The sequence below is a fragment of the Echinops telfairi genome, unplaced genomic scaffold (assembly GCF_000313985.2).
Source record: "Echinops telfairi isolate 266 unplaced genomic scaffold, ASM31398v2 ScPeMD7_60;HRSCAF=208, whole genome shotgun sequence".
Classification (NCBI taxonomy): domain Eukaryota; kingdom Metazoa; phylum Chordata; class Mammalia; order Afrosoricida; family Tenrecidae; genus Echinops; species Echinops telfairi.
This window is the reverse complement of record NW_022103958.1, coordinates 4384813-4402826: the sequence shown is the minus strand read 5'-3', so window position 1 is coordinate 4402826 and position 18014 is coordinate 4384813. Positions and strand designations below refer to the sequence as shown.

Genomic DNA, 18014 nt, shown 5'->3' with positions numbered 1-18014 from the left:
CTCGGATGTGCAAGTTGCAGCATAGTATATGTGAAATGATTTATGTGTTATAAATGAATGTGGGTTTGTTTGCATGCCTGAACATGGTTAGAACCTTCCTGGGATTATAAGAAACCTGGTAAAAGCAAAATTCAGTCGGGAGGAAAACGAAAGTGGCACCATTGGCATGTTATGATTATTTTTTTTAAGAAGGGGCAAGGAGAGTATGTCTGTTAGCCTGAAAAGTGTGAGACGATAAAGTGCATTGTATGGAGAGCAATGAATGTGGTTTTGATTTGGGGTCAGGGCTCATCTTGGGCAGTACTGGGACAGAAGAGAGAAAGCTCGGCACAGATCTTGGGGACCTTGAATGCTAGAGTATGAAACTTGTGTTTTATTTAGCAGGTGATGAGGAGAAGCAATTGAAGGCTTCTAAGCAGAGGATCAGGATCGAATCAGAAGAGCACTTTAGGGAATTAATTGGTTCAATCTCTGATGGGTTAGAGCTCAGAAAAGGGAGCCCTATTAGGAGGACAATCTGAGGTAATAGCCATGGAAATGATGTGAAGCAATTCAAGAGACAGAAGAGGGTTTTTGCAACTCATGACATTAAGTGCCATGGTGAGGGTGGGGCCCATTTAGGGAGATGGGTCAAAAACTGTGCCAGGATTTGAGCCTAGGGACTGGGAGGGCACTGATTGCCAAAGTGGAAGCAGAAAGTCAGGAGAAGCCAGTCTTAATAGGAAGGCGAGGAGTCAAGTCTCAGCAATGTTTGATTTTAGGCCCCAATGAAACGTTCAGATGGACTCATCTAACTAGTTGTAGGAAATACAGAAGAACTGGCAGAAGAGGGTAGGGCTCAGGTGAGACTGATTTGAAAATCACCTCCATAGAGCGAAGGGATGAAATGGCAGTAATGGATGAGACCTCAGAGGAGAAAAATAGAACGAAAAGTTGAAAGACCCTAACAGGTTCAGGTCTCTCTTCCTCTTCTCCATCATGACGCGGAAGCCAGATGAAAAAGAGGACCCCATGCAGGAACATCACATCACCAGCTGCTGTTGGGAGAGAGGAGCCAGAGGGACCTGGGCAGTCCAGGTGGTAGGGTAACTCACAGGCCAGACCCCTGTGTTCTCTAAAGCTAGATAATCCATCAGATTCTTTGGCATGAGGCAAAATGAAAGAATTGCATTGCCGGGATCAAAGCAGAAGAGATCTTGGAGAAAGGTCTAAAAGAACAGAAAGGTCTTCAAATATCTGAAGCTTTGGTTTGGGGATCCAAGAATACATTGAGCTAGCGATCAAATCCTATTCTAGCTTTGGTACCTCCTGCCAGGACCTGTATGTGGCGCTGGATAGGCCATGTTTCAGCGCAGGACAGGCTGTGCTGGGGCAAAACACAGAACCAGCAAAGAGAAAGGCACGTGCTAGTTCCAGCAGTTGAATGATGGGATCGTGCTCCCTGGCAAATAAATTCCTGTCTCTGTCCAAAAGGTCAATATGTTTTCAGTGAGACAAAATGGGTGCATAAGCAAATGTGGTGAAGAAAGCTGATGGTGACCGGCTATAAAAAGATATAGTGTCTGGGGTTGTAAAGGCTTGAAGATAAACAAGCGATCATCTATTTGAGAAGCAACAAAACCCACATGGTAAAAAGCACACCAGCCTGTGTGAACATGAGGTGTCAATGGGATCAGGTATCAGACATCAAAGACACAAACAAAAATCATATCAATGAGAATGATGGGGAGGGCAGAGTAGAGAATCAAAGTCTGTCAATAATCAATTGGACATCTCCTGTCAGAAGGCCACAAGGAAGATACGAGCCAGTCAGGGAGCAGTATAACACCAACGAAACACATCTTTCCTCTAGTCCTTTAAAGCTTCTTCCCGCCCCCAATTCTACCTTACAAATCTGGCTAGACCAGAACATGTATACTGGTACAGATAAGAGCTTGAAACACAGGGAATCCAGAACAGATAAACCCCTCAGAACCAATAATGGGAGTAGCGATACTAGGAGGGTAAGGGAAGTGGGAGAGGAGCAAGGGGGAACCAATCACAATGATCAACGAATGGCGCCCTCCCAGGGGGCCAAACAGAAAAGTGAGTGAAGGGAGACAGCGGTTGGCGTAAGACATGAAAAAAAAAAAAGATAAATTATCAAGGAATCATGGGGAAGTGAGGGAAAAAAATGAGGAACTGATACCAAGAGATCAAGTAGAAAGAAATGTTTTGAAAATGATGATGGCAACATATGTACAAATGTGCTTGACACAATGGAATATATGTACGCATTGTGATAAGAGCTGTATGAGCCCCCAGTAAAATGATTTTTAAAGTTTTCAGCAAGAAAAAAATCAGTTCACATGTAGAAGGAAAAAGCAACCAATTGGAACAAGAAGGTCATGGTAACCTTTGAAGATTGGGGGTGGGGGTGGGGTGGGGATAGAGAGAGTCTTCTTCGGTCATTGGCATTTATTTAAATATTTAAATGTATTTAAATATTATCCCACATAAACGGAAGAACACACAGAGAAGGTGATGGTAATCTGGAATTTGCTCAATAAAGGATGTGTAGTCTAAAGCCTAAATGGTTTTAGAACCAGAGGGCAAAATCCTGGGCTTGGAGGGTCTAGGGGCAGTATTGCTAGAAGGTGGACTTTAGATGGCCAAAGCCATTCATTCATGGGTTTATTCAACAAATGTTGAGCACCTAGAGATTGTGCTAGGCATCGGCGCTAATAACAGAACCAAATATGCCAAAACCAAAACCCTTCCTTCATGGGGTTCTCATTCTAGAGGGGCACATGGACAATTAGCACATAAGTTAGTAGAGCAGGAAGAAGAAAAGGAACAAAGCAGGGTCGAAGGGGTCAGGGAGTGGGCGTGGTGGAAAGGGTATCATTTAGAAAGGTGGTTAGAGTAGGTTTCTGGAAGATACGTTTGAGCAAAGCCTTGAAGAGCATGAAGGAGTCAGTATATTTAGGGGAAGAAAGTACCAACCCGAGGGAACAGCTCTGCAAAGGCCCTAAGGTCTTGCCTGGCAAGTTTGAGGAACAGCAAGGAGGCCAGAGTAGCTGGAGCTGAACAGTAAGCAGCGGGAGCAGACGGTGGATGAGGTCTCATCTACAGCCAGTTTTATCCCATCTGTCCAGGGAAGTGACTTTCAAATTGATATAAGGAGCACTGGTGGCTCTACTGGGTAAGCGTTGGACTGCTAATCACAAGAATGGAGGTTCAAAAACCACCGACTGCTCTGTGGGTAGATGCTCTTGTAAAGGCAATTCTGGGAAAACATCTTGTTCTTATTTGTATTCCTGACATCTCATAGTGGCATTGGTTTTATATACATATGTATACACAATAAATTTATATGTATATAGCAGGCATCCTCAAACTACGGCCCGCGGGCCATATGTGGCCCATGGAGGACATTTATCTGGTCCGCCGGGTGTTTTCGTCCCATTTGTTTTTTTACTTCAAAATAAGATATGTGCAGTGTGCATAGGAATTTGTTCATAGTCTTATTTTTAAACTATAGTCCGGCCCTCCAACAGGTCTGAGGGACAGTGGACTGGCCCTCTGTTTAAAAGGTTTGAGGACCCCCTGGTATATAGTATATATATCGAATAAAGCGATTATTTGAATTTAAAAGCCAGCCTCTAAAACCCTACATAGGGTCTCTATGAGTCAAAATGGGACAAAATGGATTCTATGAAGAATATGACATCAGAGTTGGAGATAGGGTTATTAACGATCTATGATATACAGATGGCACAAGCTTGCTTTTTAAAGGAGGACTTGAAGCACCTGCTGATGACGAAGGACTGCAGTCTTCCGTATGGATTATGACTCCATGTAAAGAAGGTCAAAATCCTCACAACTGGACCAGCGGGGACATCACGATTGGAGCTGTCAAGGATTTCATCTTGCTTGGGTCCACAATCAAAGGTCACGGAAGCAGCAGTCATGAGATCAAATGACACACTGCATTGGGTAAATCTGCTGCACCAGACCTCTTGAAAGTCTTGAAAAACAAGGAGGTTACTTTGAGGACCAAGGTGCGCCTGACCAAGCCATGGTACTTTCGACTGCTTTGTATGCGCGTGAAAGTTGGACACTGAATAAGGAAGAATCAATTCATCCGACGTGTGCTGGTGAAGAATACTGAAAGTGCCATGGAATGCCAAGAGAACAAACACATCTCTGGGGAGAAGTACAGCCAGAATGCTCCGTAGCGGGGATGGCAAGGATGTACGTCTTCGACTCACATACTTTGGACATGTAATCAGGAGAGACCTGTCCCTGGAGGAGGAGATCATGCTTGGTAGAGGGGCAGCAAAAAAAGAGGAAGGCCTTCAAGGAGATGGACTGACACAGTGGCTGCAACAATGGGCTCTATGGTAGGAACAACTGAGGATGGTACAGGACTGGGCAGTGCTCTATTCTGCTGTACAGAGGGTCGCTATGGGTTAGAACTGACGCGATGGCACCTAACAACACCATGAGTTGGAATAATGAAGTGTGTGACAGATAATGGGGGGAGAAGGGAGGCAGGTCATGTAGGGCTTTGAAAGAACCTCGTCTGATACTCTCTTCATAGTACGTGTCTAATAAATGCTTGGCCAGTGATCTTTTATAGTCCGGGATTATCATGAAATCGCATTTCTCTACGTATTTATTAGTGTTATTTGTGCCTTCTTTATTCCAAGAGCCTCTCCATAGTTCTACTACACAAGAAGGGCATTCATAGGGCACTCATGCCTTGTAGGCATTAGAGATCAAAGTAAACACTTTATGTTATTGTAACTAGAAGAAGGAAACAAAAAGTGGATGAGGGGAGGCGTCGGACAGGGCAAGATATGACAAAATACCCATTTGTAAACTATCGAGGGCTCATGCAGGAGGGGGGAGCGGGGAGGGAGGGGAAAAATGAGGACCTGATGTCGGGGGTTTAAATGGAGAGAAAATGTTTTGAGAAACGATGTACAAATGCGCTTTACACAATTGATGTGTGTATGGATTGGGATAACAGTTGTATGAGCCCCTAATAAAATGTTAAATAAAAAAAAATAATAATAAAAATTAAAAAAAAGAAGGAAACAAATGCCAAACTTTGTGACTGGTGAATAACTCTACTGTGCATTTCTGCAAAAACCTGCTTTGAGCTGGGACAGTGCTCATTCCATCTTAAGCACAAACTGTACTCCTGTCACAACATCACTACCATGGGGCATGGACCCATTTTTCCAGCCTAGAGGAGCTTCTTCACTGGAGCTAGCGGTGCTGGCCTTGCAACCAATTTCAAGTGGCTGTGGGACTTAGTGCCTCAAACCGGTCTTCACAAGAGCAAGGTCTAGTCTAGCTTGTACTTGGTTGCTTTGAATTGATGCTGGTTGAACAAAGGTCTGCATACCTTTTTTCTTTGGAGCTTCCCCTTCTAGTCATCGCCCCAAGAATGCAGGTTGTCCCAGAACTCTGACCACAGACTCATCAGCCCCGGCAAAATGGGAGGAGGTGGAGGGCAGAGATGGGACCTTGCTAGCAGCCTGTCAACTGGCTCTTAGGGGGCTGCAAGAAAAGCTACTCAGGTGAGCAGGGTAAGCGAGAATTCTCACCTTCCTTATGACTCATAAAATGTAATAAGCAGCCTGTGCAGCTTGGGGTAAATGTCAGCCTTGGGTTTCAACTTCCACCTTTCATTGGGCGGTCTGTCTGCTTGGACACCATGTTGAGTCCAAATCTGTGAGCTGGAGCCTTGGCTGGAAAGCAAACTATCCCCTATGCTGAACTCTACCAGCCTCTCAGCCATTCACAGGACCGTGTGGAGGGGAAAAGAAATGGGCGAGGGGAGGTTTCAAAACAAAGATCGCCTGAATCATACTAAAGCACACATCCGAGTAAGTGGGTCATTTTGGGTCATGGTCACACAGTGGTATGTTAGGAGCCAGGAAAAGAATTCAAGCACAGGTCTTTTATCATTCGGTCCATCAACAGAGATCAGAAAACTCAAGTCTATTGGCGATCTTGAAGGTCAGGGCCTGATACTTGGAAGCTTGCGTGCCCTCCACTCTTCTCCATGTGTTTTTTCCAAGTTTCTATGCAGCATTTGCTGTTGTCTTCAGGCCCAGGGTGGGTAAATGGTTTGGTCTTCACGTCATGGAAATCGTTCTGTGGGCCACACAGATTCTTTTTCCACCGGAGGCTGCACCATGTGCTCATTACCACATCGAAAGAAGGGCTTGGGACTGCATGCTTTCATGTAATCAGTTTGCAAAAACCTACATAGTGTTATCATTTAACCTGCCTTCTCCCTCATTTCAAACTTTATATCCTGAGGACTAGCAAAAATTCTCAACTCCACTTTCATCCCTGAGATCTCCTGGAAAAAGCACAATTACAAAATATGGGCTAGAAGTGACTTCAGAAACCTTTTGGTACAATGTTTCCCAAAGTGGGTGATATCACCCCCTCAGGAGCACTGGAACGGTGTAGGAGGGGTGGGGGTGGGGCACACAAAAGCAGATACCTACACTTTATCCTAGATTATGGGCTCTCATACGAAAGTGCTTCATTGCCAAGGGGGCACAGAGTAATTTTTTTTTTTATTCTGAAATGGGGGCAGTAGGCCAAATACGTTTGGGCCCCTATGACCTGGCTTCAACCTTTTTTATTGGCCTGATCAGGAAACTGAGAGCCTGAAAACAGAAGGTGTATTGTTGCCACTGTTAAGTCTCTGCAGCGGGTTGAATTCGTGCTAGCACCGGAACCATGAGTCCCAGCTGACCCTCATCTCTCAACCTCTGCAGGAGTGACGGATGAGGCAGCACAGGTGAGCAGGGGCCTTTAAGACACTGGCAATGTTGAGTGGCTGATTTAACTGGCCAATGTGGCTATAGAACGCATTCACTGAACTTTACTCTCCCAGAAACATCTTCAGTTTTCCAACCAAATGCTGTGTTTGGTACATTTTCGTCCAACTTTGGAATGGTCTTTTGTGTTTCTAGCTCTGGGAGGGAGCACTGCCTACAGGAATCTAGTAGGGTGGGTGTATGTGTCAGCTTGAATGCAAAGGTTGAAAATGACCTCCCGCCCTCCATTGGAAATATTTAACAATGGTGGGGGATAGGGCAATGGTGATTATCCTCAATCGCGTCCACTTGTTTTTGTTCTAGCATCCCTGCTTCTCCTCGGTTGTCCTTTACATCTAATTCTCTTGTCATAAATATAAGAGGCTTCAATCTTTTTTGCTTTTGTGCGTGTGTGCCTGCTAGACTCTAAACCCTGTGTGAGGATGTCTTTCTTGTTCACATTTGGGCAGGGCCTGACTCATAGTAGATGAATAGGGCATGGATCATAGCTGAGAAAGTCAACTGCTGAGCCTTGGCACCGAGTTCTGCATCTGGCATCGGAACTAGTGAAGATTCTCAGTCTTCGAGGGGTATGATGGACAGAGAAGGAAGCTCCAACTCCTTCGTCCAGCTTTGTAATGTAGTAAAGGAGATATGAGAAGACAGTTTTTCTTTGCTTTTAGGAAGAAAAGAAGCCTTCCGTGTTCCTTTGACCTATTTGCTGAGGAACCGTGAAACTTGACCAAGATCAGACAGAGCTGGGTCTGAAATGAGCTCCCCTTGTCTCCATCCCAGTACGTTTGCTTCCTACAGTTGGCCGCCGTGCCGGTGCCAGTCCCTGCAGTGTGGCACTGACGTCCTCGTGGACGTAGGACCGAGATCGAAGATGAAGGGCACACGTGCTGTGAGGGATCCTTCAGGAGCCAGAGGGAGGCATCACTAAGGACCATGACACTTGCCCCTTCCCACTGAGTCTTGATAGCAGCTCAAGAAGTGCCCTCCCCACCTGCCCCCTCTGCCCCCCCCAAAAAAAAAACCCCAAAACCTCTAGAGGAAATAATAGATTTCATAAGAAGACTGGTCTCGACCACATCTCCTCAAGATGAGCTGACCGTCTAGCCAGGAACCTCCCACCCTATGGTTCCTCATCACCCCACAGCTCCAAAGGACCCCGGGGTGAGGTCTGCCAGACGAGCAGGTGCCGTGCTAGTCATGACTCCAAGCCAGGCAAGGTGATTAAGTAAAGCTAGATTTATATTAAATAATCATGAAGTCCTAAAATACTGAACATAGTGGTTAAATAACTCCAGAAAGTCCAATCTCGCCAGTGAGTAACGTTAAAACCATTACACGAGTGCGGGAGAATCACTTCCATTAGCTTAGGACAGAGTTTTGCTTTTTTACATAGTAAATCAGTGCTCAAATAGATAATTCCTCAAATATGTCCTTTCTACATTCTGAACAGCCCAAGTGCAATAAGATCTGTCCCCCTTTGCAGGTCTTTCTCCTTCCCAACCAGGCGTCTCAGGGCTCAAGAGTGCTGCCCCTTTGCCCCGTTCCATGTGAAATGTCCCCTTTCCTCCAGGAAGTGGCATCCGACCTTTTCCAGGTAAGGCAAGAGCCTTCTAGGCTGGCTATAACGTGTGGGCCCAGATCTCCGGGGCCAACAACTGATGGCAGGGCGATGGACCTGGCACCTTTGTCAAGCGGTTAGAACTGACCAGAAAAGGCTTGGTCTTGTCCTTCCTTTACCCGCACATTTGCCATCTCAAAATCCATGGATGTTTCCAATCTGGAAGTCTTCCTGAGAAGCCCGTCACCCTTTCCCGCCATGTCCGATTCCTGGGTGGAAGAGGTCTGGGTCTACTTCACCAACAGGGCTCGCTCCCTTTCCACTCTGCTGGCGCCTTGCGCCTCTCATTAGCCCTCCTCACCACAGGACTTTGGAGACTGCAGGTGTCACACGGCTAGGTCCGAAAGAGCTAACTAGGCAACACAGTGAAGAGCCAGGCATGAGCAGCCTCGAGGACAGCAAGGGTGTCCACTGCCCACTATGGGCTGAGAGCCGTGCCCTCTGTGTGAATGAGCATGCCCCTGAGTGGTGGCATCCCAGCGAGGAAAGTGAGCCACTGAGCCGAGAAGAGGCTTGGAATGGCAACCTCATATCAGAACCCCAGGGCCCTTGTCCACCACCTTCGATCCCTGAGCACTTGAGAAAGGACACAGGAGGCTCAACCTTATGGGTGTACCCAAGTCTCTCACCCTATCGCTCGTTTTACTGATAGAAACTTCTGGGGCCTCTTCGAACAGCTGTTTCTGGTTCTCTTTCCTCAGCATCCCAGAGACTGACGGGAGAGCGTGGGAGAAGATTCACATGCAGGTAGTGTGCTACTGGGTGTGGCCTCCACAGGGCATCTTAAATAGAGCTTGCAGGGACACAGAGCCATCCTGAGCCCCACCATTCACTGAAGCCGCTGGCACACCACCTGGTAGCTGAAGAATACAAGACTTAGGAAAGGTACTGGCCCGTGGCGGCAGGGAATTCATATTCGCCCGTAGTCATGTGATAAGGACCTCCCCATCCCCCTAGTCATCTGAAGGGAGAGAAACCTCCAGAGAGGCTAGCAGGAGCAAGAACAGCTTAAGCCACCTCAGCCCGCCCCGGATCTCACTGCCATCTCCGCAGCTGAACAAAAAGGACTCCAAGGCCGAGAATGACATCCACTGCCAGCAGTGGACACTCTGGTCAACTAGCCCTCCCCCCACCCCAAATTCTCTGCTATTGCCAAGACCCTCGCGGATGGAGTTTTCCCAGAGGCCCATCCCAGCTGGGCTGACTCTTCCTCCTCTCAGCCTCTGTCCTTCAGCCATCTCTTTACCCACAAGTCCTTGCCCCAGCCCCTGGTGAGCAAGTCCTCAGAGCAGTGGTCACGCCAGGTCTGACAGGCGAGCGTGCAGTCTTGCACCATCAGCTGCTGTGGGGCAGGCACTACAGGTATGGATCTGGGGGTGGCGAGGGAGGGGGACCTCTGCACTGACAAGGAATCATTCTCCAGCCCAGTTTCCGGGGGCCCAGACTTGTGGGTACAAGAGTCGAGGTGCGTGGTAACATCCCGGTCTAAATTCTCAGATGTGGCATCGTTTCTTGTGCACAGGTGATCATGGTCTCAGGTGGGGACGGCTCCCGTGGAGGGCATGGGAGCGATTTCAGGGTGGGAGGAAGGACGAGCACACAGGAGGGGCGCCTGTTGCATAAGCAGGCACAAGGACGGGCAGTCCACAGAGGAGGAGGTACAGGCAGGGAGGGGAGGAGCCTGGGGCATTTAGACCTGGCTCTCAGAGGAGAGCTTGCGTTCATGTTTCCAGCCCGTGTCCGGCAGAGAGCCCCGTCTTTCTGGGGTGGCTGCAGTGTGGACACTGCTGCACTCAGATTGCTCTTCCTGCAACAGCTGCTCTGTCTCCATGTCATCCAGGGAGCCAGAACTGGCCTGGATGGACACCGTGTCCGTCTTCATGCACACGTGATCCAGCAGGAGGCCGCCCCGCGAGCTCCGCAGTTGCTTGAGGTCACCCCACTCCGCACCGTCCCCAGACAGGAGGCAGATCCCCTCCACGATCTTGATCTTCTCCTTGGTGTAGTTAGGGTCAGGCCCACCCTAGGTCGGAGAGGGAGGAGACACGGTCAGGTGGGCTCCCCAGAAAGGCTCTCCCAGGGAACTGAAAGAGGAAGTGGGCGTGGTGGGCGTGCCCAGGAGAAGTACAAAGAGCCCACCAAGCAAAGGGGCATGTGATCAGAGCAAATCTACGTGGCCCAGCCTACAAGGAAAGGAGCAGCTGCGATGATGATGACTATGATTGTGCGAGTGATGCCCACAGGAGAGAGACCACGGCACCCACCACTCACCACCTACACATCGCCGTGGGCAAACAACTTAACATCCCTGAGACTCCCTGCCCCTCTGCAGCGTGTGGAAGAGTAACAGCACCCACACCTCCCAAGCAACTGCTCTGAGGGTTCAATGAGGGGATACCCAGAATGCAATTGAGTAGCGTGCACTACGTACAACACATTAGCTGTCATTACGTGGTCGTGAACACCATGCTGACATCACCAATCAGAAGCAATCGGCTGAAGCACTTCAGTGTGTATTTATTCAGGATTTTGACCAACGGGATATGCTGTTTTGTTCTGAATTCTCTCTTCTTTTTGGAGGTGTGAGGGACATAACGTGGGCGGCAAAGCAGCAGGACTCTAGGAAAGGGTCCCAAGTGTCCATCCACTGGGTCCCTCCCACCTGGAACTTTTTCAGGGTGGGAGTGTTACTTTGGTTCTGGAATCCCTGGGTGGTCCTGCCAGCACGCTTGGCTGCGAACAGGCTGGCTGGTGGGGTCCACCCAGAAGAGAAGCCTGGGTCCACCTGGGAGAGAAGCCAGTGGCGTTCGGCTTCCGGGACAATCGGCTGTGAGGACCGATGGTGGAGCACCGTTCTCCCGTGGTACACAAGGGCCACGATGTGTGAGCATTGACCCAACAGCAACCGGCTCACTCGGCGTCTGCTCCCGTGAGCCCGGGGCCGTTTCCAAACAAGCTGGGACTGGCCCAAGGACAGAGTTGAGATCTGCTCAGGCCTCTCCCTTACAGGTCCCTCAAAGGGTAGCCTGGCTTCTGGTTTCCGGGGAATACCAACCGACATGCTGCCACTCCCAGAAAATGGGCCACTGCTTAGATCCCTGTGCCTGGGATAATGTTCCTGCCAAGAGCCGACTGCTCTCCTTTAGCAATAACTAATCCCACAGATATTTATTGAACCTCAATAGTAGGAACCCCTGGTGGCCTAGTGGGTTATGTGTTGGGCCGGCCACCACAAGGTCAACAGTTCCAAACCACCAGCTGCTTCATGGGAGAAAGAGGCGGCTTTCTACTCCCCTAAAGAGTTATCGTCTCAGAAACCCACAAGGGCAGGTCTGCCTTGCCCTCTAGGGTCCCTATGCATTGGAATTCACTCAGTGCCAGTGAATTTGGTTTTGAGTGGCTATTAAGGACGATACAGTGTTAGGTGTTTGATGATTGCAAAAATGCATGTAAAATATGGTTCTTGCCATCATGCAGAGACACAGCACACAAGGAAACACACGCACACACACCCAGTTCCATTCATCCAACACACTCTCCAAGCTGAAATTAGTAGATTAGAAGCAGGCCACGGAAGAGTCTTCGTCTCACACACACTCTGGGTAAGTCAGGGAGAAGAGGGGGTCTTGGCACTAGCAATTTGGGGGGACACCACTCCCTCTGCAAACACACAGCAACAGGTACCTGAAATCAAGAAGAAATCAGAAGAGAAAAGGTGAAAGACTATCAGAGGGGTGAAAGAGCTGCTGAGGAAGAAGCATAAAACAGAAGACAAGAGGTCACACGGTTTCATGTCCAGCCTACCGCCCTGACTGAGGTTCTCTTTGGGGACATCAAACCCTGGGGATCCCCAAGGACCCCCAGAGTTATTCCTTCGGGAAGATTATTTGAGGAAGGGGCCTACCAGCCCCAGAACCACAGGATACCCCTGGAGGTTCTTTTTCAGCTTATAGAGAAAACTCTCAGGGATCCAGAAAGCACTGGCCTTTGGGAGCAAGCATATTCATTTTGCAGGGGAGCCCTGTGGGGGTGGGCTGTGCGAGAGGCCGACAGAGCAGACCGATTATAGCCTCACAAAGAGTAACTCCTGGAGAAAGGTTATAGGACTTGGGAGGAAAAATACTAACAACATGATTATTTCATATACATTTAGCTTTAACAACATAAAAAAGTAGATAAACATGGGTTATCTCAGACGTGGGCAGTGTAAAGAGCCAGGATATAGAACCCTTGTGAATACAGGGCTGTTTTTTTCATGCCTAAACTTTCATCAAAAACAACACAAAACAATTAACGAAGGGACAAATGTGTTTAAAAAAACACACCCAAAAGCATGGAAAACCTAGCAGTGTAGAGAAGTTCCATGAGACCCCCTTGGGAAGAGGAAGAACAAAGGGAAGTGGCCATTCCCAGCCCTGGGCCCCCAGCTTGCACGGGAGAGGAGAAGGTGCGGTCACAGCTGTGGAGTTTGGGAGTCTAGGAAGGCTTCCTTGTTCCCCTGGGACCCCAGTCGTGGCAGAGGAATGACAACCCCAGGGGCGCAAGACGGTCCTGGCAGGGAGCTGCACATTCAAATGCCTTCAGAGCTGATCCTTCTAAGCTCTACGGGCCAAAGCTTCCAGACCAGCGGCTCTCCACCTTCCCCAGCCGCCCCCCTTTCATCCAGTTCCTCACGTGGTGGTGACCCCCACCCATAACATGATTCTCATTGCGACTTCATCACTGTCATTTGGCTACTGTGATGAATCGGACGACCCCTGTGAAAGGGTCGCTTGACACCCCCCCCCCAAAGGGTTCGTGACCCACAGGTTGAGAACCACTGTAGACCTTTCCAGAAACCCAAGTTATTTTTAGTTCTTTTTCACTGTGTGAAAAAAATCAACACCCCAAACCCCCAACTGTTCAAATGGTGGCTAGAACTGCCCAGCCTCCTTAATGGATGTACTCTGGTGAATTGAAAAAACGCTTGACTGCAAATCTCGGTCCTCACCTCCTTCTTGTTGCACAACTGACGGTAGATGGCGGGTTCGGGGGCTGCTTCGATCTTCACTTCCTGAGTGGAAGTTCGGTAGGAGGGGTTGCTGTAGGTCAGGTTTCCCATGCCGGGGTCGGTGAACTTAGATTTCTTGTGTCTTTAAGAGGAAAGAGGATAAGAAACGAGTTAGGATCTTTACGGGGGTGGCACCTGGGGAGGATGTGGCCGATGGCCTCTAAAATGGCCTCTGAGGTGCCCACTTCCTGGGAGTCACGTTCTTCTAGACTTCTTTCCCCCTGAAGTGACAGACAGGCGAGGTGACGAGAGGTTCGGTTCTCATAAATAGAATACACAAAAGCAGCGGCTCGTGGACTAGGTTCTAAAGAAACTGGTTTCTTCTTGGGTTGCGCTCCGCCCCCCCCCACCCCCCACTCTCTTCTGGCAATTGTGCTGGGGACAGCAAGCTGCCATGCTGCAAGGCGCCCTGTGGAAACCGGATACTGCCAATAATCACAGGAGTGAGCTTGGAAAGGGATCCTTCCCCAGTCGAGTCTTGAGATGAGGCTGCAACCTCAGCACTGACCTGGATGGCAGCCCAAGAGGAGAAGCCAAGGCCTGGGAAAGAGGCACATGCTTATGTCGCATCTGGATTTAGAGACCACAGTAGCAGAGGTAAGAAATGTTTCTGTTGTTTAAGCAGTTGCATTTTAGGGTGATTTATTGGACAGTAATAGGTAACTAACATACCAAGCTTTGGTGTCAATATGGACCTATATTTCAATCCTACTTTTATTAATTACTAGTTGGAAACTTGGTGAATATTATCTCATCCTTATCTGTACAGTGAGAAATTACACCAATAGCTGTATTTACAAAGTTGTTGTGTCACTGATACATATTTATTAAATGGGAGCTGCTCTCAATATTATTATTGTTATTATTCTGATTAGCAGAACCCAGAGATTTTGCTGCAAGCTGTGCTTCTACACTTTGGGGGAAAATAAAAAAGACAGAGGGGCATAGAAAAGATGCTACATTAAAAATGATACGTTTTACCTTCCCAGGATGGTTCCTACTGAGTGATGATATGTCAACCGGTATTGTATAAAGTGTATTTGTGCAGAGAGAAAATAATGTCCAATTCCAACCGTTGGAGGCAGTGCGGGGCAATAGAAAAAGCAAAGGTGCTGGAATCCCAGCCTTGCCTCTTCCTGTGTGACCCTCATCCACCCAGTCTATCAAGAAAATGCCAAGGGTTTCTGTGGCCATTAAAATCAGATCCCCTGACCGGGGAAGAAGAATAAATCTTCAGGTGTCCGTCTTTCCCCTCTGTTTCTCTGACCAGGGTCCCAACAACCTTGAGATAAGGCAGGTCAAAGATCCAATCAGTGAACTCGGAAGCTTCTGGACGATTGCAGGCAAGGCAGGAGGCCCCTGCAGTGGGGCCGAGGTTACCTGTACAGCATCAAAGCCGCAATCACCAACAGAATCAGCAGAATACTGAGGAGTCCGCCGATGACGTAGCTGGCATGGAGTCCTTCCCCTAGGGCGAAGAGAGGGCCGATGAGCAGGGCTGCCAAGGGCGGGAAGGATGGAGGACATGGCACACAAAGGGTGCCTTTTGTAGCCGCTGGACTCCACACCATCTGAGGATGGCCAGGGTCTCCTCAGAAGACAGCCACCAGGGGTGGCAAAGGGGAGGAAGAAGAACTCTACCACTCTGCTAGCGGCCCCCTTCCTAACACGACTTAAAGCAAGGTGCTAGATTTTTAAGCTTGTGTTTCTCATCAGTTAAACTGCTCACAATAAATAGCTCACAGGACTAGTAGAGATTAAACTAGGAGAGAGAATATATGTATATTTAAAGTGTAAATACACACATACACATATGGCCATATGGAGAGTTGGTTATGATAATAATTATTATTTCCACAGACTTCATCTAATCAAATGGATCATCGGTCTCAAAGGTTATGAAAGACTCCAACTCCTAATATTCTTTTTTCCAAAATGAGTGCAGTGCTTACCTGGAGCAGCAGGTACAGCCTCGTTAGAATGTGCACAGAGGCCCAGCTGGGCATCCTTCGCAGAGCATCTGTGGAGCACAAGACACCAACTGTGAAGGCTACATGCATGCGGTAGAGATCTCCCTTTCCTGCAGGACAAGGGGACGTCCCTGTGAGCTGAGAGATTGTCACAGAGGGGCCACCAGAAACGGAGCGGGCAGGACAGGGAAATCCAGAGAATTCAGTGTGGGGCACTGTCTTCCAGATGCTGAACCATCTAAAACATGCTTTAAAACATATATTGGATAAAGAAAATAAGTGGGTGCTTGATACAATTAATGTATGGAATGTTATAAGACCTGCAAGAGGCCCCAGTAAAATGATTAAAAAACAAACAAAAAAAACATATGTTGTGACCAAGGGCTCAAGTAGCAAGAAAATGTTTTAGAAATGATGATGGCAATGTCTGTACAAATGTGCTTGATACAACTGAGGTATGGATTGCTAACAGAGCTGGAAGAGCCCCTAACAAAATGATCAAAATAAAAAAATGTTGTGAAAAAAAAAAAAAGAAAAAACTCACTGTCATTGAGTCAATGCCGACTTAGCGGGACCCTATAGGACAGAGCAGAACTGCCCCAGTGAGTTTCTGAGACTGGAACTCTGCCTCCTAGCGCCTGGTGGTTTTGAACTGCTAACCTTGAGGTTAGCAACCCACCGCCTAACCACTATGCCACCAGGGCTCCCTGTTGTGAAAAGACGAGTACAAGAAAGAAGATAATATCTTAAAACGGAACGTGAGGATGATTGTACAACTCTTCTAGATGTGACAGAACTACTGAATTGGATGGTATGTGAATTATATGCCAATAAAACTGTTGGAAATATATATATATATTTTACTATTAAAAAAATGAGAATCCGGTGAAGTTAGTTGAAAACAAAAGGACAGATAGTGTAAAAGACTACTGTGTGTGTGTATATATATATATATATATATACATAAAAGGTTTTCATACCAAAAAAAGCAGACTTCAGTGGTGACCAAGGGTGGAAGCGGGAAGCAATAGGTGAGAGCAGTGGGTCTCAACCTTCCTAACGCTGCGACCCTTTAATACAGTTCCTCATTTTGTGGTGACTCCCAACCATAAAATTATTTTCATTGCTACTTCATAACTGTAATTTTGCTACTGTTATGAATTGTCATGAAAATATCTGATATGCAGGATATATTTTCATTGTTACAAATTGAATATAATTAAAGCATAGTGATTAATCACAAAACAATATGTAATTATATATTGTGAAATATTTATTTCTAGTTACAAATAAGTGAAATTTTGTCTTGAAGCATAGTGTAGCATGGGGAACGGTTTTCACACGCGGTACTAGTAGGTGGGCGTATCTGCATGTGGGCGGACCCTCCTGGAGAGGAGAGAGGAGCAGTGTCTCAGTTCCTAAGACCATCGGAAATATGTGTTTTCTGAATGTCTTAGGTGACCCCTGTGAAAGGGTCGTTTGAACCCCAAAGGTGTCACAACCCACAGGTTGAGAACCACTGGGTTAGAGGGTTGATGGGTGTTCTCTTCGGTCAAGGAGAGAGAATATGCTACCAGAGGGAGGTGGGGTGGATAGAGCAAGACTCTGAGAATTTTGATAAGTTGTTTAAAATGGTGAAGAGAAACATGATGGTGGGATAAGCAAAGCCCAAATTAATTCATAATACAAACAAAGCCAAACGGAGGAGCTGATTTGGGAGTGCGCTCCAGTCTGGGGAGGAGATATTAAGGAAATCAATAGTCTGCTTGATGAACTGAAAGAAGCTCCCAGCCATACCAAGCTGACTGGATAAAGGCTCACACAAGAGCTCGAAAAACTGTTTGTTTTTCTTCCTACTCTTCTTTCACACAAGACACCAGAGGGAGGGCTGAGACAACACACGCAGAATGCTAAGCAGGTAACTTCTTTGTGCACACAATAAGCAGGCAATTAAAAACATCTTCTAAAAGGCTGGAGAAAAGCTACTTGCTAGTGCTTTAGAAACTAAGATGCACGGAATGTTCCAATAGTAGTCACATTAGGAAAAGGTCCAAGGTGAGTTCACGAGTCAGAGAGACTAACAGTGGTGGCTAATACTTTAAAAAGTAGTGAGAAAGTGATATGATTTTACCTGCTTTTCTTTATAAAGTGTCTATAAAAAAGAAAGACTGGGGCACATGGTGTATGAATTGGATCATATACAGATCTTATGATTTTAGGACTATGAGTCTAGAGTTCGTATTTGGGGTTGGGATTGGGATTGGAGTTCCAATTTAGAACCAAAATTAGTGCTACCTTTTAAAATAAAATTGAAAAAACAACAACATAAAATTGAACAAGATGAACACAATGTCACTGAGTTATACATGTTAAAATTATTGAATTGATAAATGTTTTATGTATGTTTTCACCACAATAAAAAAGAAAATTGATATTAAATATAAAAGCACTTAAAAAATTTTTTAAATCATTTTATTAGGGGCTCATACATCTCTTATCACAATCCATACACACATCAATTGTGTAAA

At 47.1% G+C, this 18014-nt stretch overlaps 1 protein-coding gene across 1 annotated transcript in view; it reads right to left on the bottom strand.

Moving 5' to 3' along the window:
• Nucleotides 1-8069: 8069 nt before the first annotated feature.
• Nucleotides 8070-18014, bottom strand: part of LRP4 (LDL receptor related protein 4) — a 51627-nt gene continuing 41682 nt past the window's right edge. The window contains exons 35-38 of the mRNA XM_013006073.2: nt 15469-15536; nt 14897-14984; nt 13457-13598; nt 8070-10489 (exon numbers count right to left, since the gene is read on the bottom strand). Of these exons, the coding sequence (XP_012861527.1) occupies nt 10157-10489; nt 13457-13598; nt 14897-14984; nt 15469-15536 (631 nt within the window). The 3' untranslated portion in view covers nt 8070-10156. The remainder of the gene's footprint in view (nt 10490-13456; nt 13599-14896; nt 14985-15468; nt 15537-18014) is intronic.